The sequence below is a fragment of the Aotus nancymaae genome, unplaced genomic scaffold (assembly GCF_030222135.1).
Source record: "Aotus nancymaae isolate 86718 unplaced genomic scaffold, 86718_ANA_hifiasm-v0.15.2.pri h1tg000016l, whole genome shotgun sequence".
Taxonomy (NCBI): domain Eukaryota; kingdom Metazoa; phylum Chordata; class Mammalia; order Primates; family Aotidae; genus Aotus; species Aotus nancymaae.
Window position 1 is genome coordinate 13,049,286 of NW_026988428.1, and position 21,805 is coordinate 13,071,090.

At 34.6% G+C, this 21,805-nt stretch overlaps 1 protein-coding gene across 1 annotated transcript in view; it reads left to right on the plus strand.

Moving 5' to 3' along the window:
* Positions 1-21,536, plus strand: part of LOC135275237 (uncharacterized protein C12orf50 homolog) — a 40,704-nt gene extending 19,168 nt beyond the window's left edge. The window contains exons 4-12 of the mRNA XM_064376675.1: positions 6,342-6,497; positions 7,506-7,583; positions 7,666-7,779; positions 9,704-9,814; positions 13,795-13,911; positions 15,345-15,446; positions 15,694-15,897; positions 17,730-17,822; positions 21,487-21,536. Coding sequence (XP_064232745.1) covers positions 6,342-6,497; positions 7,506-7,583; positions 7,666-7,779; positions 9,704-9,814; positions 13,795-13,911; positions 15,345-15,446; positions 15,694-15,897; positions 17,730-17,822; positions 21,487-21,536 — 1,025 coding nt within the window. The remainder of the gene's footprint in view (positions 1-6,341; positions 6,498-7,505; positions 7,584-7,665; positions 7,780-9,703; positions 9,815-13,794; positions 13,912-15,344; positions 15,447-15,693; positions 15,898-17,729; positions 17,823-21,486) is intronic.
* The last annotated feature ends 269 nt before the right edge of the window (positions 21,537-21,805 follow it).

Below are 21,805 nucleotides of genomic sequence, written 5' to 3' on the forward strand. Positions count from 1 at the left end.
GCTAAAACCTAATGTCCAGAATGAGCATGTTGTTCTAATATTTGCTCAGTCAGTTATAATATAGTAAACATTTTGTAAACTGAAATAATATGAAGACTCACGTCAATTAGAAGATTTCACAAAATTATTTTATAAAAAAGGTTTTCACTATCTCCGTTGGAAGATTTTATTTGAAAATTTTATCTATGGGCTTCTTCTAAGATATTGTGAACAATGTGGCAAACCTGTAAATAATTCTACTTGCATTAAAAATTTTGTGATGACTAGATAACTTTCAGAATGATGCTGTGAAGAATTCCATAAACCTGTTCCTTAGTGAAATAATCATAGTTGATGAAACTTACATGTTAAAAATGTTTCCAAGTTTCAAGAAATTGTCTTAAGGGCATACAGCAAACGAACTCATAGTCATTCAAATAAAATCTATTAAAGCCAGTAGAAATGGTAAGTCTGTTGTATTGGAACAACCACCCACTCCTTTCACCACCTCTCAGTTTAGTGTGACAGAAGCTCTACTCTGAATGGATGGAGCCAAGAACATAGAGCTCTTTCTATGTCTAGATTCTAGTCAAGAACTATAGTATGTGTCTGGGGGGAAGAAAGCTGCTAACGTTTCTTATCCTCCCCAGTTCCCAACTCCATGTTGCTAGAGCTCTATTTTTCAGGCCTGAATCTTGTTTTCATTAAGCCCCTTGATAAAGCAAAAGTTCCGAGAGATTTGAATCTTGTTTTCACCAGCCCCATGCACAAAGCAAAAGTTCTATCTCACATGCAGCAGACTAGGAATCATTGGACCCCAATTACCTTTGCCTCAGATGGAGCATGGGTGGAGGTCCCATGCCAGGAGGCACAAGTCATAAAGACCAGAAATTAGCACCTCTGCTTCATGCCCCAATTGTAAAACAGGGGTGTCACTCCAAAAGAATTTAGTGACTATCCCTGCTCTTAGCATTAGCACTGAGATTTTGTGCAGGTAGAGAGTAGAAAACTCTGAAGCGCTCCAAAAAAAAAACCAAATTTATTTGAAATAGAACATAGTGTGGGGAAGTTTAAAATTATGGATGCTCTGGAAACAGTGGTGATTCGAGATAAGTAATTAAGAGGAGGCCAGTCTCTCTGAGAGAGGAGCAAACTAAACTGCAAACCAGCTAGAAGTTTACCAAAGACAACCTGGTAAAGAGACAATTAAAAATAGCTCTTTTGGGATCGGAACAAACTTGGAAGATTGGCCTCCAAGCTTAGCTCTCTGAAGGAGTCAGAATTTGCTCAGGTTAAACTGTGGAGCAATTTATGCCCTATACATTGATGACACAACAGAGCATTAAGCCAGCAATGTATGGAAGCTAATATCTCAGTGTGATACCAGTAGAGGTGGACAACTTAGCGGAGAAAATAGGGAAAGGGGCAAAATGAATCCTGCTAAAGCCCTTGTTATCCCTGTTTACTGTGGACATGCCAAGGCTACATCCTCTGAGGAATGACAACAGAGGCTGCATATTGTGGGAGAAAATAGATTTTACTCAAGTATTTCAACAAAGTCACTCAAAAATTAAAAAGCAAACAGCAACAAGCTTCAGGTTAAGGCGGGAGATCAATATTCAGAGTTACTACAAAATATTGTCACAAATGTTGAGTTTTCAGTAAAAGATTATGATACATGCAAAAAAACAGAAATGTATAATTCACTTATAGAAACACAGGAGGTAATAGAATGCCTCCTGTGAGAGGAATGTGATGTTCAACTGTGCATCGATTTTTTTTTCAACTTTTATTTTGGCTTCAGGGGTACAGGTTTGTTTATACAGGTTTGTTCTAAAGATAAACCGCATGTCCTGGGGTTTGATGTATGTATTATTTTGTCACCTAGGTCATAAGCATAGTACTTGATAGGTAGTTTTCAATCTTTACCCTCCTCTCATCTTCCGCACTTGAGTAGGCTCCAGTGGCCGTTCTTCCCTTCTTTGTGTCCATGTGTACTCAATGTTTAGCTCCTACTTGTAAGTGAGAAGGTGCAATGTTGGTTTTCGATTCCTGTGTCAGTTCCCTTAGGAAAATGGCCTCCAGCTCCATTCGTGTTGCTGCCAAGGACATGATCTCATTCTTTTTTATGGTTGTGTAGTATTTCATAGTGGATATATGCCTCATTTTCTTTATCCGGCCTACCATCGATGGGCCTTTAGGTTGACTCTGTGTCTTTGCTATTGTGAACAGCGCTTTGATGAACATACGCATGCATGTGTCTTCACAGTAGACTGTATATACCCAATAATGGAATTGCTGGGTCAAATTGTATTTCTGTTTTAAGTTCTTCGAGAAATTGCCAAACTGCTCTCCACAATGGCTGAACTGATTTACATTCTGACCAGTAGTGTATAAACATTGCCTTTTTTCTGCAGCCTTGCCAGCATCTGTTATTTTTTGGTTTTTAATAATAGCCATTCTGATTACTGTGAGATGGTATCTCATTGTGGCTTTGCGTTGCATTTCTCTAATGATTAGTGATGTTGAGCATGTTTTCATATGCTTGTTGCCTGTGTATATGTCTTCTTTGAAAAGCGTTCATGAGCAGACAATGCTCATTGAACATTTTAACAAGTAGAGACTATCAATGGGTAAAAACTATGAAAAAACCCTAACGAACTGAAATTTTGGCGTTGAGCACACAATAACTGAAATGGAAAAATATAGTATAAGGGCTCAAGGGTAGATTTGAGAACTGCAAGAGAAAGAACCAGTAAATATGAATATAAATCAACAGAAATTATGCAATCCGAAAAACCAAGAAAAAATGAAAAAAAGATGAACAGAGCCTAAGAGAAATATGAGGCATTTTACCAAAATTTAAGGAAGGAAAAACTAATGGCTGAAATTCCTCAAATTTAGTTAAAAGTTAATCTGCATATACAAGAAGCTCAACAAACTCTAAGTTGGATATACACAAATATATCTGCATCCAGACACATCATGTTAAAAATGATAAATACCGGTGATAAAGGCAAATTCTGGAAAACAACAAGATAAAAATATTTTGTTACATATAATAGAACCACAGTATGATTAACAGCTACCTTATCGTCAGAAACAATATAGGCAGTTTTCACTGTAGGCCGAAAGAAAAAACAGGGTCAACCAAGAATCTTTGTCCAGAAAACTAGTTTTAAATGCTGTATTTCAAAATTAAAGGCAAAATGAAAACATTTCCAGAAAACAAAAACAGAGAATTTGTTGTTGCCAGTATGCATACCTTAAATACTAAAGGAAAATTTTCAGTTGGAAAGCAAGTGACCTGAGTCAGTATTTCAAATCCACATGAAGAAACAAAGTATGCTGATCAAGGTAGTTGTGTAACTATAAAACCATCATAAGGGCATATTTCTCTTCCTTCTATAATCTGTTTTAAAATTTTGTAAAACAATATATAAAATTATATTTTTTAAGCCAGTAATATTTAGAAATGTACTATATTCAACAATAGCCACACAAAGGAGGCAGATGGAAGCAAAACTGTATGATGGCAAAGAAATGACACCAGATAGTAACACAAATCCATAGGAACAGATGAAGAGAATTAGAAATTATAAATAAAAATATGATTAGTCTCTGTTTATAGAACAAACTATAAAAACATACTTGATCTTTTTTCCTCTCTTATCTCCTTAAAGTCATACAATTATCTTAAGTAATAAATATAACAATGTGTTATTGGGTTTGTCATGCATAGAAATGTGACGTATGTAACAATAATAGCACAGAAAGGAGGAAGAGGGAATAGACCTATATAGGAGAAACCTCTTATATATCACTGGAATTAAATTAGTATAAATGTGAAATAGATTTTGATGTTCAGAAATATTTAGTAAGCCATAGAGCAAATGAAAAAATACTATAAAAAATGCAGAATGATTAAAGAAATTAAATATTATACTAGAAAATATTCATCAGTGTAAAAGAAAGAGAAACAGCAGAACAACAAAGACATTAGACATATAGAAAACAAAGTAAAATCATGTACCTGAATCCAACTATATCAATAACATTAATTGTGAATGGATTAAAAAATGTAATCAAAAGGCAGAGATTGTGAGAATAAAAATAAAGATAAAACTACATGCTGTCTACAGAAAACACTCTTTTAAATTCAACAGAAACTATTAGCTGAAACTATAAGAATAGAAAATATATACCATGCAAACAACTGTAAACAAGATAATAAAAGATTTGGACAACTGTAAAGGAACTAGACCTAAGATACTTCAGCAAAACATTCCATTTAACAGTTGTGAAATAGACGTTTTTCTCTAGTGCACAAGAAATATTTTCCAGTATAGATCACAGTCTAGGTGATAAGACAAACCCAGATAAATTTAAAATGATGGAAATTGTGCAGTGTATGTTTTCTGAATATAATGATTTCAAATGTAGAGAGAAAAAAATTGCGAAAATCATCACATTACAAAAATTAACTCAAAATGGATCAAAGAACATTATTCCATTTTGGAACATTGGATCACTCCAAAAAAGAAATCCACACCCGTTAAGAGTTACTCCTCATTTCTTCCCAACTCCTGAAACCTACACGGTCACTAATTTCCTTCTTGTTTCTACAAATAGATTTTTGTTATTTTATATAAATGGAATCATACATTATTGTTTTGTGAATTACTTCTTTCACTTAGTGTGTTTTCAAAATTCATCCATGCTCTCACATGCAGCAGTACTTTATTCCTTTTTATAGCCTAATAGCACTCCATTGTATGAATATGCCACATTTTATCTATCCATTTATCAGAGAATGGAAATTTAGGTTGTTTCCACTATTTGACTGTTATAAATAACGTTGATATAGACATTTGTGTACAAATGAACATTTTACAATATGGACATATATTTTTACACCCCTTTGTATGTAGCTGAAAATGGAATAGATGGGACTTATGATGACTCCATGTTCAGCCTTTTGAGGAACTGTCAAATTGTTTTCTAACGTAGTTGCAACATTTTACATTCCCAACTGCAATGTATGAAGATTCCAGTTTCTTCACATCCTTGTCAACACTTGTTATTGTCTTTTTAATAAAAAAAAGTAATAATTGCAATCACTGTAGTATGAAGTGATATCTCATTTGGTTTTGGTTTTGTTTTGAAACAGAGTCTTGCTCTGTTGCTCAGGCTAGAGTGCAGTGGGATGATCTTGGCTAAGTGCAGCTTCAACCTCTGGGGTTCAAGTGATGCTTCCACCTCAGCCTTCTGAGTGGTTGGGACTACAGGTGTGCACCATCACACCTGACTAATTTTTGTATTTTTTGTAGAGATAGGGTTTTGCCATGTTGCCCAGGCTGGATCTTACTCATTCTTTCTGCATCACCTTGGGGTTCTGAGTGTCTCTTCACTCTCTGGCCGAGAGGGCTGGGAACTGCTTTTCTGCTTTTCAGCAAAATCTAGGCCTTGTTGACAGGTGCTCTCGTGGCTCACCTCCATGTGCCAGGGGGCTGGCTATTTTTCAATGATTGCTTATCCTTTTGATGTCATATCTAAGAAAGCTTTGTATAACCTAAGGATTCTTCCAAGAGTTTTATAGCTTCAGCTCCTGGATTTTGTTCTTAGATCCACTTTGCATTAATTTTTGTTTATAATGTGATGAAGTTGTGCAACTTAATTACTTTGCATGTGGCTATGTAGTTGTCCCAGCACCATTTGTTGAAAATACTATTCTTTCTCCATTGAATGGTCTATGTACCCTTGATGAAAACCAATTGAGCATAAATTGATTCATATAAAGGTTTATTTCTGGTCTTGCAATCCTAATCCAATGATACGTAGATCTATTTTTGTTTTTATGCTAGTTCGGATAGTCTTGATTACTTTAGTTTTGTAGTAATGTCCATATAAATTTTAGAATCAGCTTGTCAATTTTTGCAAAGAAGTCTGTTGGGATTTTGATAAGGGTTGTATTGAACCCATAGATTAATTTGGAAAATATTGCCATACCAACAACAAATCAATCCATACACAAGGATATTTTTCCATTTCAACACTTCTGTAACTTCCTTCAACAACACTTTTTTCTTCTTTCAGCAATATTTTCAGAATGTAAATTTTGCACATCTTAAAATTAATTCCTAAATATTTTTTCTCTTTGATGCTATTGTAAGTGGGATTATTTTTCATTTCATTTTCAGTTTGTTCATTGCTAATGCATAGAAACACAATCTATTAATGCATTATTATTATACATGTTGTAAAATAATATATAGTTAATTAGGAGGGCAATGATTGATTATCGAATATACTTATCATCACATTTATCTTTAATGGACTAAAATGTTGCATTTTCTCTGCAGATATGACACTACAGAAAGAAAGTCTGGAAGGAATTCCACTCCAGACCCAGAATCAGAAACCTTTGACACCTCAGGAAAATATATCACGACCCATCCACGGTCCTTTAGTTATAAAAACTAATTTTGAGGAAGAAGAGGAAATAGAAGAACAAAATGGTTAGTAGACCTTTTCTCAGGTTTATAATGCGCATTCACAAACCTCGCAACATTTTCTACATATATGTTTAACTATAGAGGTTTATGATGAAATATATAAGGCAGATTTTGCTGAGAACATTACGTGAATTGTATTAAACAAATTTAATTCGTTATGTTCTAATTTGTTCTATGTCTAGCATATTTATGATCATTTGGATTGGAAATTTTTTGTTGTGTGATGGTTGGGAGACATATCTGATGCTTAAATATATACAGGTGTTTATATTAGTATATAGAGAGATACTAATAAGTTCCATTTTTTATATAAATTGTTTCTAAAACACATTGATGCACATGTTTCTATTTATATACATATGTATTAATAATATATTAGCTTCACATTTAATCCTTGAGTTACAGAGGTCTATGTAATAGTTAATAATCTATAAAGCACTGTCATCTGCATTATTCTAGGTCATCCTCACAAGAGTATGAACAGGTTTAGAACCCAGGTTTTTGCAGTTTAGTCCATCCTTTGCCTCCCATATCAACCCAGAACAGTGGTGCCAGAAAGTGTGTATATACAAGATAAACATGAAGAAAAATAAACTCTCACTCTGTCTTTGTGCTGGAATGTGTCCTTCTGTGGGCCACAGGCCACCATAGTTTCTGTGCTTAGGAATACACAGAGCTACTTATTACTGTTTCTGTGTGCTGCAGCTCCATGTCTCTCATGCCTACATCAACCTCCAAATAAACATACATCATCTCAACATTGAGTCTATACATTCAGCATCTCATTTCAAAGTACATATGACATAGTCCTTTCTTTTCTCTTGACTAACTCTCTTTAATACTTAAAATGTAGCAACTTGAAACTATTACTAGTATGTAAAATTATTGACTTTAAACATATAAAAACATAATCTATCCATGAAAACAGTATTTGGGGTTTTTCTTTCTAGTTTATAAATTTTCACATTATTTGGCTTTGGGAAAATTTAACTAGAAAAATGTATCCTATAGATGCTTCTAGTTTATGGACAAGGACTCCTGAAGAAATTGAAGAAATAAGAGCAATTGAGGAGATTTGTCGTAAATCTGGTAAGAAATCAAACATTTTTTGTATTTTATAATACTTGATGTGATCAATATACTAACTATTACTTTTCTTATGGTCGATTAGGAGAAGACTATGGATTTCATACTCCTCCAGGTATTTCATCCTCGAAAAGTGTGGCCCGTAGAGCAGAGAAAGAGTCAGAAAAGACGTTGGAAAGTGGCAGTGAATTGCAAAAAGGTAAGAAATGAAAAGGCAGCATTCATAGTAATATATAAGAGATACTTGGTGTGATAGACTGAATTATTTAGTATGATGTACAGAAGAATAAAGTGATAAATAATACATTGTAATTGAGAGCTAGAAAAAAGTGTTTGTATTGGATGACCCAAAGCTGGTATTAATGGGGTTATGTTATCCTAGAGAAATGACAGAATGAATAGACTTCATAACACACAATGACACTACACACTCCATGGGGTAATCCTGTAAATAATTTGCTTTTACCATTTTGTTTGTCTTTGAGATAAATCACCCCTGTGAAAGAGGTCTAGATTTTTCTTTCTGAATAGAAAAGTAAGCCTAGCCCAAGAAGAAGAGATCACAGAATGACGCTAGCGGCAGGACAAAGATTATTTGGTCATTGAATGAGAGTCTTCTGTGGACAAGACTATTTCAGGGTCTGTGCTGGAGGACAAATCAAAGGCTCTGTGTTTTATGGCGCTTACTTTTGGAGAATCTGATTTATTGTGGGTCAACATTCACAAGATGCTGTGCAAGTCTGTTTGTAGCGAACTATTCAAACGTGTGGCGGTAGGTGGCAGCAACACACCATCAGATGGAGAAGAGTCTGCAAGACTTGGGAGCCATATAGGGAAGGACAGATTGCAAGGCTGCACTACTCAGAGGAGAAAAAACAGAAGGAAATAAAAACAAAAGAAAAAAATAAGTTAACAATGAACATTAAAGATGGCATATTGGCCGGGCGCAGTGGCTCAAGCCTGTAATCCCAGTACTTTGGGAGGCCAGGGGGGTGGACCACGAGGTCAAGAGATCAAGACCATCCTGGTCAACATGGTGAAACCCCGTCTCTACTAAAAATACAAAAAATTAGCTGGGCATAGTGGCGCGTGCCTGTAATCCCAGCTACTCAGGAGGCTGAGGCAGGAGAATTGCCTGAACCCAGGAGGCGGAGGTTGCGGTGAGCCGAGATCCCGCCATTGCACTCCAGCTTGGGTAACAAGAGCGAAACTCTGTCTCAAAAAAAAAAAAAAAAAAAAAAAAGATGGCATATTATGAACACTATTGTATGTACTTTTGCTTTGTATTATGCTTTCAAGGCTTTTATTTTTAAATAGATTCAGTTAATTCCAATATACTCTTCACCTAGATTTCCTTCAAATGTTAGCATTTTACCATATTTCAATTTTCACTCTCTCTAAATATACAATTATAATTTTCGGAGCTCTTTAAGAGAATAAGTTATAGAAATGATATCGCTTTGCTTTTACATAACTGTAGTATAAATATAAAAATCAGAAAATTACCAATGATAACTATCATTTACAACCTTCTTTTCCCATAAATTTTACCAATTATACCATTAATGTTCTTTATAGTAAAATTAATTTTTTCCCCTGGTCTAGGATTCAATCCATAATCACACATTGCATTAGGTTGTCATGTCTCTTTTATTCTGCTTTTGTTTATTTTAGAAGAAAATTATCTAGAAGTGCATGAGGAAAGCCGAGAGTGTTATTTAATTATCAGTGCAAATAGCATTTTGTAGTGTTAATACATTTTATCTGATTGTTCATGGTGAACAGATAAAATCAAAAGCAATATTACAAAATTCAGTATATGAGAAACATATCCATATGTTTAGTGTTGACTAAATACATACAATAGTGTTAGATAGCATAAATTTTTAAATTGCCATTGAATTAATAATCCAAATAGGAGAATATACTCGTTTACTTCTTTGTTGACAATTACAGAATTTAAAACTCATATATTTATTAATTTATTGTTTATTAGATCACTGTTCAAACAACACTCGCATTAACTTGAAAGCTTTTTTACTTTCATCATGAATTCTACCATAAATTTCTTATTTAAGCATCTAATAATTTCTGGAGTGACTTTTTCTTCTTCTTATTTCTAGGAGATAGTCTTACAGTTCCGACAAAATTTAGCCAATATGAAAGACAAGGTGAAATAAAAGCATCATTGCATAGGAAACCAGGGACTGACATTGCTGCTTCTGAAAATGGAGGTGAGTTAATTTATTACTGATTGACTGAATCTATCACCACATAACAAATGTCTGAATTTTATCTTTTACAACTAATTTTTCTTTTTTTGACCATGTCATGTTTAACACAGGGAGTTGGAGGTACGTTACAAAATCAGATGCTTTCAGAGACTAAAATGTCTACCAAATACCTTGCGCGAATTTGTGTTCAGTGTGTAAGACATTCCATTTTCCATATTTTAATGAGAAACCTGATGTGTGTGTGTGCCTGTGTGTGTGTGTGTGTGTGTGTGTACGCTCAACTCCAGACTGTAATGAATTTAGGTGTCATGTATGTGCTGTAATATACTATAACAGAGCTGTAAATGAAAGAGGCACTTAATAAGTCATTTGAGTAAGTCTGCTTTAAAGCAGCTGTGTTCAAATATATATCATGTGTGCCAACACATCACATTCTAACTGTGTATTATAGCTTAAATATTTTGGAACTGCTTTTTAGCATAAACATGTTGGAAAATCAATCCTTTGACTGAAAATTCCAGGCATTCGTTTTAAAAATATATAGAGAGTTTGTGGGGAGATTGAAAGGTGTGGCTGGTGGGAACAATGTGCATGAAGATCAGGAAGGGAGTTGAGAGCAGGTGTCAGTAAGGACCAGTATATCTTAGGCATATTGGTGATACTTTCTGCTGTCCTGGTGTCAGCCATTTTCTTCTGTGTATGCTTTTTTTCTTTTTTCTTCTGGTGCTAAAGTAATTTGATTCTTTCTTCTTATATCTGCAGCATTTTAGTCTAGCTGGCATTGTTTAGTTGCCTTGAAGTAATCAGTTTAGCTGCAAATTAGAAACACTGCTAGTTTCTCCCATCGGAGTTCCCACTGTCCATATAACCTGTATAAGTGGGATCCACTTAACCTGAGCAATTCTAATTGGATATTTTGTTGAAATATTATTAAATCCAATTGCCTTTTGGTTAATCAAAAGTTATTTTCAACCATTGATAAACTAATGATTTCATATAAAAGTAAACTTTCCTTCACATTGTGACATTAGTAATATATTCCCTACTTTGTTGGGTGTTAGAAAATGTGAGAATGTCATTATACAGTCATTAGTCTATCTACCATCCTTTTGGTGTGGTTGTTCAACCAGTTTATTACTGTAATATCGTTATAAATTACTATCATAAACTGGTTGAACAACCATACCAAAAGGATGTTACAAGAATTCCATCATCTGGCATTCTAGATTCTGGCATAGTTAGGCTTATTGATTTTCCAGGCATCATAATGTTCTCTGTGTCACTAGATAAAAGAATCTTCTGGGTATATGTATATGATAGATATATCTAAACATATTCAGACTCCTGTATTCATAAGACATCTTTGAAATGAAGGTGATCAAAAATTGAAATTATAATTAATGAGTTAGTGTTCAATTTCAAGAAAAATACTTGAGGTATTGTCTTATCTTAATGTTATTTTAATGTGTTATACACTTTAAGAAAGTTCACAGATCTGGAGTGAATAGCTTGTTAAAATTTTACGTGTGTGTGTATGAATATAACCACATTTATGGTACTCCAGATGGCTCCTTCCCTCCAAGTCAGTAGTCTTCTCCCAATGGTAACCACTACTCTGCTCACTCTTACTATAGGCTAATTTTGCATTTTTTGGCATTTATATAACTGGAAATATGCAGTTTGAACTCTTTTAGTTTGGATTCTTTTACTTAATGCTCTTTTTATGAGACTGATCCATGCTGTTGATTGTAGCAGTAGCCTTTTTATATTGCTGTAAATATCTACAGACAGATAGATAAATGCCACATATATACACACATATCTATATATAAGATGTATGCTATATATATGTATGTATATATGAAAACATGGGCATTTCTTCTCTGTATATAGTCTATACATATACACACAGTTGATACACACACAAACCCACACACGATTGATTCTTGTTATTCCTGGTAGCTATGTTCCATAAAGCTGACCTGAACACTGAATTAGCAAACACTGAATCATTGCTCCTTGGGGAAATACGTACACACACACATATACATACATCTCACAGAGATTATAATCTTAAATCGTAGAAATGACTCATCCTGCTATATTCTGTTTTCTTTATTTTACAAAAGAGAAAACAAAGTTTAGAAGTGTTAAGTGACTCTCCTGAGGTTCCCCCACCGACAAGCCTCAGAACTTGGATTCAGATCCCTTTCACCTCTCCCCAGAGTCAGAGCTTCTTGCATTGTGCTGCGCTGCTCCCTCCTGTCTCCAGTCATTCTCTGGTCATCTCTGTATGAAATGAAATGAAAATGCTGAGCATTGCCATTGTTAGACCTCAGCTAGAAATGTGTGGGTCTAACAACTCAAACTTTTCACCGCTCTTTATACGTTTGTAAACAAATAAACAAACAAAAAACAACACACGAAAGCACCATGAGTATCGATACTGGGATTATGATGAACAATATTTCCAGTGTGGGACTATTGTTAACATTCCTTCTTGCACATGTCTTCTAAAGGCCATAAGCACTCCTTTTCTTTGAGATAAGCTTGCTCTGTATCCTAACCCACCATGAGAATTTTCAGTCCTTTAACTTTAGCCTTTCTGGTGGGGGGCTAGTGGCACATCTTTGTAGTTTTAATTTGTATTTCCCTGATGACTCATAATGTTGAGCACCTTTTCATAAACTCATTGGCCATTTTGACTTTCTCTTTTGTCTGGTGCGTTTTTAAGACTCTAGTCCATCTTAAATGTTTTTTTTTTTTTCTTATTGATTTCTCTAGGTAAATCTAGATACTTTCTGCCAACCTACTGTCCTGTTCACTAATTCTCTTCCTCTCTGCTCTTCAATCCATATTTTAAATTCTAAATTTGTTTGACCTTTTTATTGATTTTCTACTTAAACTCTCTATCAGTTCTCTATTTTGATAATGTGCCTGTTATTTTTTCCAACTTCTTGTTTGATAACACTTGGATATCTCTCATTTTCCTCAGGTTTTTGCTCATTTGTTCTGTCTTACTATGCCCTTCTGATATTTTATTTGCTACTGAACATTATAGATAAAAATTACATGGTGTATGAATGATGTTGTTTTTTAAGAAAGAAACTTTTCTTCTGGCATGCAGCTAGACTATCAGCTGGCCAACTTAATTCTGTGAAGGACTGGTTTTGGGCTTTACTAGGGATGATACATTATTTTTCATTTCTTTGAGGGTATAGTCCTCATTCCTAGGATATGACCCTCACCCCTACAGCATTGCTTTACTGGGTTATCAACTGAGACATGGGGTGTTCACCAAGATATCTCTACTCTGGTGAGGCTTCTGTGCCAAATTTTACCTCCCGAGCTGTATGTAGATGCTGAAATCTCTGACCAGTTTCTAACCTCCCAGATGCTGTTTTGCTTAATTCCTAGGGTTCCATTCTGTGCATGAAAAATGTGGGAGTCGGGTAATGACCTAAAGGGAGTTTTAGTTTTATGCCTATTTCAGGGGAACTTCTTTGTTGTTTTTCTTTTTTAGGAACATTTAGAACATTTTCATCATTGTGGAAAGCCCTACCAAGGAGTTCTGCTCCAAAGCATGTAACAAGAAGTTAGTTCTGCTTCAAAGCATATGACAAGTTAAAGTTGTTACATTTAAAATATGTTCAGAACCCCAACTTAAATGGGACCATTCAACATAAAAATTTAAAACCTTTTAAAAGTTTTATATGGAGATATTAAAAATATTGCCACATTTTTTAATTTACATATTGAAAATAATGGCTATAGTTTCAGAGTTCTGTTTTGTTACTGATGACATTTGGAAATCCATGTGGCAACTAGGGAATGTTAATGATGCTTTCCTCACAATTAATAAACATATATATCATTTTAAAGAACTGTTCCCATCATGTAATGTTTGAATAGTGAAATACCAACTGAAAGGTTTTTTAAAACTAATATTGACGTTTTATGTTCTTAATTTCCTTTAAAAGATAACAAGGACAGTCCTCATCTAAAGCATTCCCTAACTACCCGACAAGTACTTACACCGCATGTATTAAATGCTACTGAGAATATCAGTATGAAGTGCAGAGAGGATCTCTCTTCAAGTAAGACATTAGCTCTATCACTTTTTGGCCTTAGATATATTTGTCTTGCCATGGATTTGTATTGGTTATTTAAAACAGAATTTTTAAAAAGAAGGGAAAAAAAGGTTTCAAAATTATTCAGAACTAAGAATTAAAGACACGATATCCTCTACTAACTGACAATGAACTGTGATGTAGGTCCTAGTGCATTATATGCTTTCCCACTAGTTTAAATTTGGGTCTTAAAATTAATAATATACTACCTTTTTGGAAGATTCACTAGCATAACATTTTAAATTTCACCCATAGTGGAATAATGCATTGACAGCTTTTTATGACATTTTGGATTATTTTTTATTAGTTTGGCTTCTCCTTGACATTCAGCTCAATGAACTACTTCTCTTGATACAGTGAAGACTTGTGAATCTTCCTGATCCCTTCCCTTCTTTCTTTTGTTCCTTATTTTATGTATTGAACCCCTAAAATATTCTTGGATCGCAGCCTGACACTGATAGGAATAATTGTGATTTGCCTCCAAGAAGCCCAGTTTAGTAGCTCTTGTTAAAAATATGGATTCCAAATCATTGGACTGGCAGCTTGGGAGTAGGGCAGGGCCATGATGTTTGAGGAAGGGACAGTGAATCAGATCTTTATTGAGGGCTTAAAGCTTAAACTGAGAGAGCACAGAAAGATGTATTAGTCTACTGTAGAAAACTAGTATAATCTACACTGCACATTTGGTGATCAGTTTCTCTGTGCAGTGGTCACTTGTGATTTTTCAGAAGCCCCGCACAGTGAAGTGACAGAATGCCCCCTCTACAAAATTGTTTAAAAATTCTCTGGAGATATGTACCATAGAAATTCCTGAAAAACTGAGAATATATATAAAATTTTGGATGTGAAAATATGCAAATAAAAAGTGAAAATTTAATATTCTTAGAACTTACAAATTCTGATTACTTAGTGTTGACTAAACTCTCTGTACACCCAACTTAAGACCTTAAAAGAATAAGGTAAAATTCACTGAAAGTATTTCATGTTAATCCAACTTCTTAAGAAGTAGTAGTTTTGGCTAAAAAGTACAAAAAGATTCATGTTGAAAATAATGATTCTAAAGCTACTTAATAATAGCATTATAATGATATTTATAATTATATTTTGAATGCAATTTTATGTTCCTTTAAAAGAATCCACACATTCGTTTGGAGAAAAGTATTTTTCTTTGAGGAAAGCTACTTATTGAAGGTTATGTCATCAATCTACTTCCAAGATAGATTTTTTTGGCACTTAAAAATAAATCACCTTTTTTTCTAAAAAGTAAAGTATTAGGGTAGTCCATTTATTTTTTACTCTTGCTTGACATGTGAATGCACAGATATGTAATTATCACCCACAGTAATTTCAAAGATAAAAGCGTCTCTTACAAAAACTGTAAAATTTGTATCTTTTCTAAGTGAACGATGTCCAGCCGAGGAACCCTCATTTTAAAGGTGTGAAAAAAACAAAATGGATTTATGACGAACCAAAGAACTTTCCTGGCTCTGGAATGCAGAGAGGTAAAGTGTCCATACATTTGATATTTCTAAATTGTAATTTTAAAAGGGAGTAAATATCAAATATCTTCTACCTGAAAAACAAATTAGTGTCATGTGACATAGATGTTACTTTAGGTGTCAACTCAACTCTAAACTTCATTATTTTGGCTTCCATTATGCCATCAAGCACTTACAGTGCAATATGTTATTTATGGGTGTGAAACCAGCCTGTGTTTTATTCCTCACTCCCTCCTGCCTTTCGTTACAGCAGCACAGACCCCAGGTCCCCAAAATAAAATGAGTTACCATCGCAATAATAAAAATCGAAATACTGAGAACGCATCTTATGTTCACGTTGAAAGAGATGCCGTCAGGAGTGTCTCGTTGAATGCACCTCCCCGCAGCAGGCCCACACAGGGGTCCTACAATGAAGTCCATGTTAACAAGGCACCCAAACCCAACGTCAGTCCAGGTGAGAGGTCCTTTCTTGATGTGGTTTACTTTTGTCTGTGGTTGGCATTCCCATGGAATTTTCTGATGGCTTGGCTAATCTTCACTGCTACCTACTCCCCTCTTCTTTTTCCTGGCCATCACCACCATAGAAACTAGTGAGAAGATTTCTTCCATGTGCACTCCTGCACGTGATTTAAGGGATGTGGAAGAAAACTCACGTTGTGAGTGCAATGAGTTCACATTGCACCTCCCTAGAGGGTTTTTCTTCTTCTTTTATCAGAGCACTGTACTTTGTTCCCCCTGGACAGCTTCATGCCACTCTGGAGGATTGTTTTTAAATGGCTGACATTTTCTTGTTCCATTAACTACATTGTTCAGTTATCACCGTCAGACTAGTGCCTTGCCATTTCTGTAGGCCTTCATGATTATTTTCTGAAAGGGTTAGTTTGGGGATTAACTGCCATATTTTTGACAACCTCTTATCCCTCTCACCATGTATAGATTGCTTCTACGTCATTTCATCATGTAATAGGCAGAGTCATAGTATATGTCTGGAAGTACAAGGCTACCAGGGAGAAGAGAACCAAATCTCTTTTTCTTCCTGTTTCGCAGATGGATTTTGCTCTTTTGAAGTTGAGTTTCATTTCTTTCAACTTAACAAACTGCTGCTCAATTCTGTATGATTTCATGTTTGTATTTTTCCTTGTTCATGGTCTGATTAGTGGAGTTCTGAATATTTTGTACTTTCGGAAGCATAAGACTATATCTTTCTTAGTTTCTTTTATAATTTAAGAAATATATACACCTACCATGTACCCACAAACAAAATGTTTATATACACCTACTATGTACCCACACAAAATGTTTATATACACTTACTATGTACCCATAAACATTTTGTGTTTGTGGGTACGTAGTAGGTGTATATAAACATGTTGTTTATGGGTACATAGTAGGTGTTTCTTATACAATTTAAATAGACATTTGCATTATTTGAGTTATTTTTCTCTTTTCTTTAGAACGATATAGGAATGTGTATATGTAAATCAGGATATTCTTTGGTGAAACTGGCTTTTAATTTTATTTATTATTATTATTTTATTTATTGTTATTATTGTTTAACTGCAAGTGGATGGCTGTGAAGAATACAATGAGTACTAGAACAGTTGTGAATGTCTAGATTTGTATGAAGGTGCCAGAGTTTATACTCTGTATTTCTTTTGCACCATTAGCGCAAATGTCAACACAAGAGAAAAGCAAATTATTGGTATTGTGGATCATGTTTGAGAATACAGCTGCATAGTAATATTTGAAAACACAAATATAACATTGTTAGATAGTATTAGAAATGTAGCTATGTCAGAGAAAAATAAGTATTGAAGGACCAGGTCAGGATATAAATGCTTTGGCTGTCTGGGATAGTGAGTTCACTACTTCATCATGCTACTTAGTGCAACCATGGAAGTCACTTCATGGAAGGACACAGGACTTGGCCTGTACCTCAGAGTTTCACAGTTTTTAAATAAAAGCTCTAACAGACACTAGAAGAACTTATGTAAAACTATGATTAAGCCATGCAGTGAAAATTTTTATTACATTTAGATATCATACTCTCCTGTATCTTACCTTTATTTGAAGCACTGAACAGCCAATTAATAATCTGTAACCATGTTCACTTATAACTTAAATTGTCTTAATAAACTCACTTGTATCCCTGATGCCTTAGCTTTGAAATGGTAAAATAAATTCCTTAGAGAATAGCTTCCCCCCGAGATGTTTATAACTTTGAAACACCCTTGGAATATGATGTTAAAGTTCTAAAATATTTAATCCTGGATTTTTTTCCCTCAGACAAACATGTATCAACATCATATAATGGTTCAGCCTGGCCAAAACGAATTCCTTCTTCAAAAACTTATTCAAAAAGTGAGAAGATATATCCAGGTAACTATTTATAAGTGGTTTTAATGTATTATGCAATTCTGAAAATGAATAAGTTTTTAAGTGCAAGGAATATTTTAGAAAACATGAAGATAAATAAAAATGTCAAGATATATATGCACATTTAATTACTTGGAGTTTAGTAGTTATCATGTCTACTCGTAATTTAATTCGACTGTTTTGCTGTGTTCCTCTTTGCCTATTTTTACGTTGTTACCAGAAATGGTTTTTTAACAGTTCTCTCCTGGGCAACAAACAGTAATTGCAGCAAGTATGTAATATGTTAGATGAATTTTTGGCTGTGCTACAAAGCAAATACATTAAACTGTGTCTTAACACAAGACATTAAGGCTCTGCTATATCTACCATAGACAAATTGGCTGGTACAGGCTGACAGGACATCCAAGATATTTTCTTTACATGTTTCTAAACCATGGAATTTTAAAAGACAACATAATCCCTCTGGTTATTATCTCTAAGTTTAAAAGCCAACAGCTGCTAAACCAATTGAGAATGCTAAGAAAACATAATTTTGTTTATATTTACCATAAGAATTCCCTAGACATTTTCTGAGTACAATTGATGTTTTCTTTGCAAGTCTGGTAAGCACTTCTTCTTTCTCCTATGGTATACATTAGAGGTTAGTGTACTCTCTTAGACAAACTGTTTTTTATTTGTTCTTAAATTTGCTGAAGAAAATTTTGTTCCAAACACAGTAGCTAGCTTGAACATGGAAATTGCTCATCTTTTCTTGGCTAGTTGCCATTTTATTCTGTAGTGAACAATTGAATGGAATCATTTGATAATTATTTATTCTCAGTCAGTGTCCAGTGATGCCTCTGACAACTGATTTGGCCACTTTAAACGAAACTTTGGTCAGCTTTCTTTAGAATGTCTAGCCTATGTATTTATGACCTGCCTTTTATTTGAAGTCTTGAAAAGCCACTTGCTAATAAATTGTTTTTAAATAGCTTAATAAATATTTTACTTGAATATTTGAGTCAGTACACACAGGCTAATTTGCGTGTGTGTATATTTCAGAAAAGAAGAAGACAATTTATAATGGTTATAAGGGTAAAAGTTCTTCAACTTAGTTCTTTCCTCTCTGGGGAAGAAAGAGAGGGCTTAAGGAAATGCCACAGCACACCGAATGGTAGCCCCTGGGATAATTTGTGTTGGTTGGGAGATTCTTTATCCTGACTACATACTGCATCCATTCTCATCCAAGGACCAAAGAGTATCCAAACCTACAAAAAAATAAAAGCAGGAACTCAAATATTCGTTCTTCAGGCTTAACATTTGTTAGTCATGTTTAAGAGCTCCACAACTTGCTTTATAGGACCGTGTAAACTTGCAGTTTCATTATGGCTTTTAAAAAACGAAGTGGAGGTATAAGAAATCAGAAAATCACATACCCAGTGTTAGGGCTAGAATAATCTGTTAAGCGTGCTCCATATGGCAGTGCTATACTGAGCACGTTTCATGCCTAATTTTATTTAATCATCATAAAAACTGGCCAAATAGGTATAGTCTCCTGGCTTAACAGATAAAGAAAATGAGGTGTAGAGGCCAAATATCTTAGGCAATATAAAACTTCTCATAAGTGGCAGTTTCTGACTTTAAACATAGTTCTGTCTGACTCTAAAAGCGTCTCACAAAAAAATTAGACATGACATTTAAAGTGTACTCCAGTGCTTTTTGTCATTTGAATGACCATGCATCAGACCTCCTGATCTGGCTTCTGCCCTCTGAGGGGCTAATTCTATCCCATCCTACCCCATAGACTTCTTTTCAAAGCTATTAAAGTTCTTCATATTTAGTAGAAGACTCCCTTTCCCTTTTAATTTACAGTATAGAGTGAGATATTATAGCACTTCTGAGTTATGTGTACTTCCATTAAATAAGGTTTCTTTTCTCTTTCTCAATATATATTTCCCTCTTTTCTGAAACATGTTCCCTTACATTACATGAAGCTCAGAAGCCCAGGTACCCCATCTGATGTTTGTCTCACCCCCATGCTCTCGATTCTGGCTCCACATTAGAATTAACTGGTGAGCTTAAAACAACAACCACCAAAAACCAAAACAGTTCTCAGTCACCACTTAGACCACCAGTGAAACTGATGCTTCATTATACTTTTGTTTCCTCCCCAACTTTCTGAGACATTTTTTAACTTACAAGATAGTTTACTATTCTTTAATTTACAAGAATAGTTCAGTGAACAGCCATGCGTTCTTCACCTATATTCACCAATTAACATTTTGTCACGTTTACTTTCTCTTTTTCCTTGATTGTATTTATATATCTGCATATAATGTACAAACACGTATTTCTTTATTTTTGTTTTTTGGAACCATTTGGGAGTTAGTTGCCAATATTTTCACACTTCATTGCTAAATACTTCAGCATGTACCTTCTAAGTTCAAGGGCATTCTCCGATATAATCACACATGACTATCATATATAGAGAATTCTATCAATGTTGATAGAATTGATAGAATCAACAATGTCTAATATTCAATCTGTATCAAAATTTTCTACTTGTCTGATAATGCTTGTAATAGCAATGCTTCCACAAAATGTAGTATGCACCGAAATCACCTGACAATCTTGTTTAAATTGTAGTCTAATTCGGTATATCTGGGTTGGAGGCTGAGGTTCTGAATTTATAATAAGCTCGTAGGTTCTTGGGACCAAACGTTGGGTACGACAGCCGTAAAATTGTTGGTTTTTTTTTCTCATCCAATTTCCAATTAAGCATCATTCATTGCAATTGGTTGTCATGTCTCTATTTAATCTCTTTTTAAAAATCTTATATCTCTTTAAAAATTTCCCAGGATTTTTTTTCCATCCTTGTCATATACATGTGTCTTTTTAGAGACAGAATCTTGCTCTGTTGCCCAGGCTGGAGTGCAGTGGTGTGAACACAGCTTACTGCATCCTTGACATCCTGGGCCCAGGTGACCCTCTCACCTCAGCCTCCTGAGTAACTGGGACCACAGGCTCATGCCACAATGACCAACTAATTTTGTAATTTTTGGTAGAGATGGGATCTCACCATGTTATCTAGGCTGGTCTCAAACTCCTGGGATCAAGCAATTCTCTCACCTTGGCCTCCTAAAGTGCTAGGATTACAGGCATGAACCACTGCACATGCCCCATGTCATATAAACTTTAAGAGTTCAAGCCAGTTGTTTTGTAGGATATCTTCTAAGGTGATTTGTTCATTTGTTTCCTCCTAATTACGTTTAGATTAAAATATTTTTTTTTTGCAAAAATACTACAAAGATCAATTAGTTATTGTAAAATCTACACAAGCATTGTATAGATTTGCCCTAATGCCCTAAGCAAACAATTCCATGCGGGTGCCCTTAAAGAACTAGTGAAAGGGGAAGAAAAATGCTTTGTGAAGAACCTCCGCTCTGTGAATTTTACAAAAGTTAGCATTTCTTGTACTCTTTGAAGGACAAGAGAAGGACAGTGCCCAATTCCTAGTGAATCTAAATAAAAACAACTTGTTTGGTTATAAATAATTTGTTTATACAAAAGTTTCTTTTAACCTACTTGTTTTATATTGCATGTGTGTTCTAGCTATGGAAGTATTTATAGGAGTAGGAAATACTGCATTATGATGATAATGTTTATGACATCTGTTTTCAAAAAACAGAATTTGTTTTGAAAATTGAGAAAGCGTGTAAAGTAGATGTTCATGAATGAAATGCCCTGGCATGATATGATGTGATATGATAGTCTATTGTAAGTTCTTGTAGAGACTGTCTTGGTCATAAACGATGGAGTAGTGCTAAATGTTTTAACAACTGGCTCTTTTCCCCCACCTCGCTCCCCTCCCCCAGAAAAACCAACTGGAAAAAATCCAAAACAAAATCGCTCTGGTTTTTCACATTTGACAATTAGCGTAAAGCAAATAGTTTCTCTATAGCCAATTTCAAGCTATAAATGTGACATCAGTACACTTGCAAAATTCC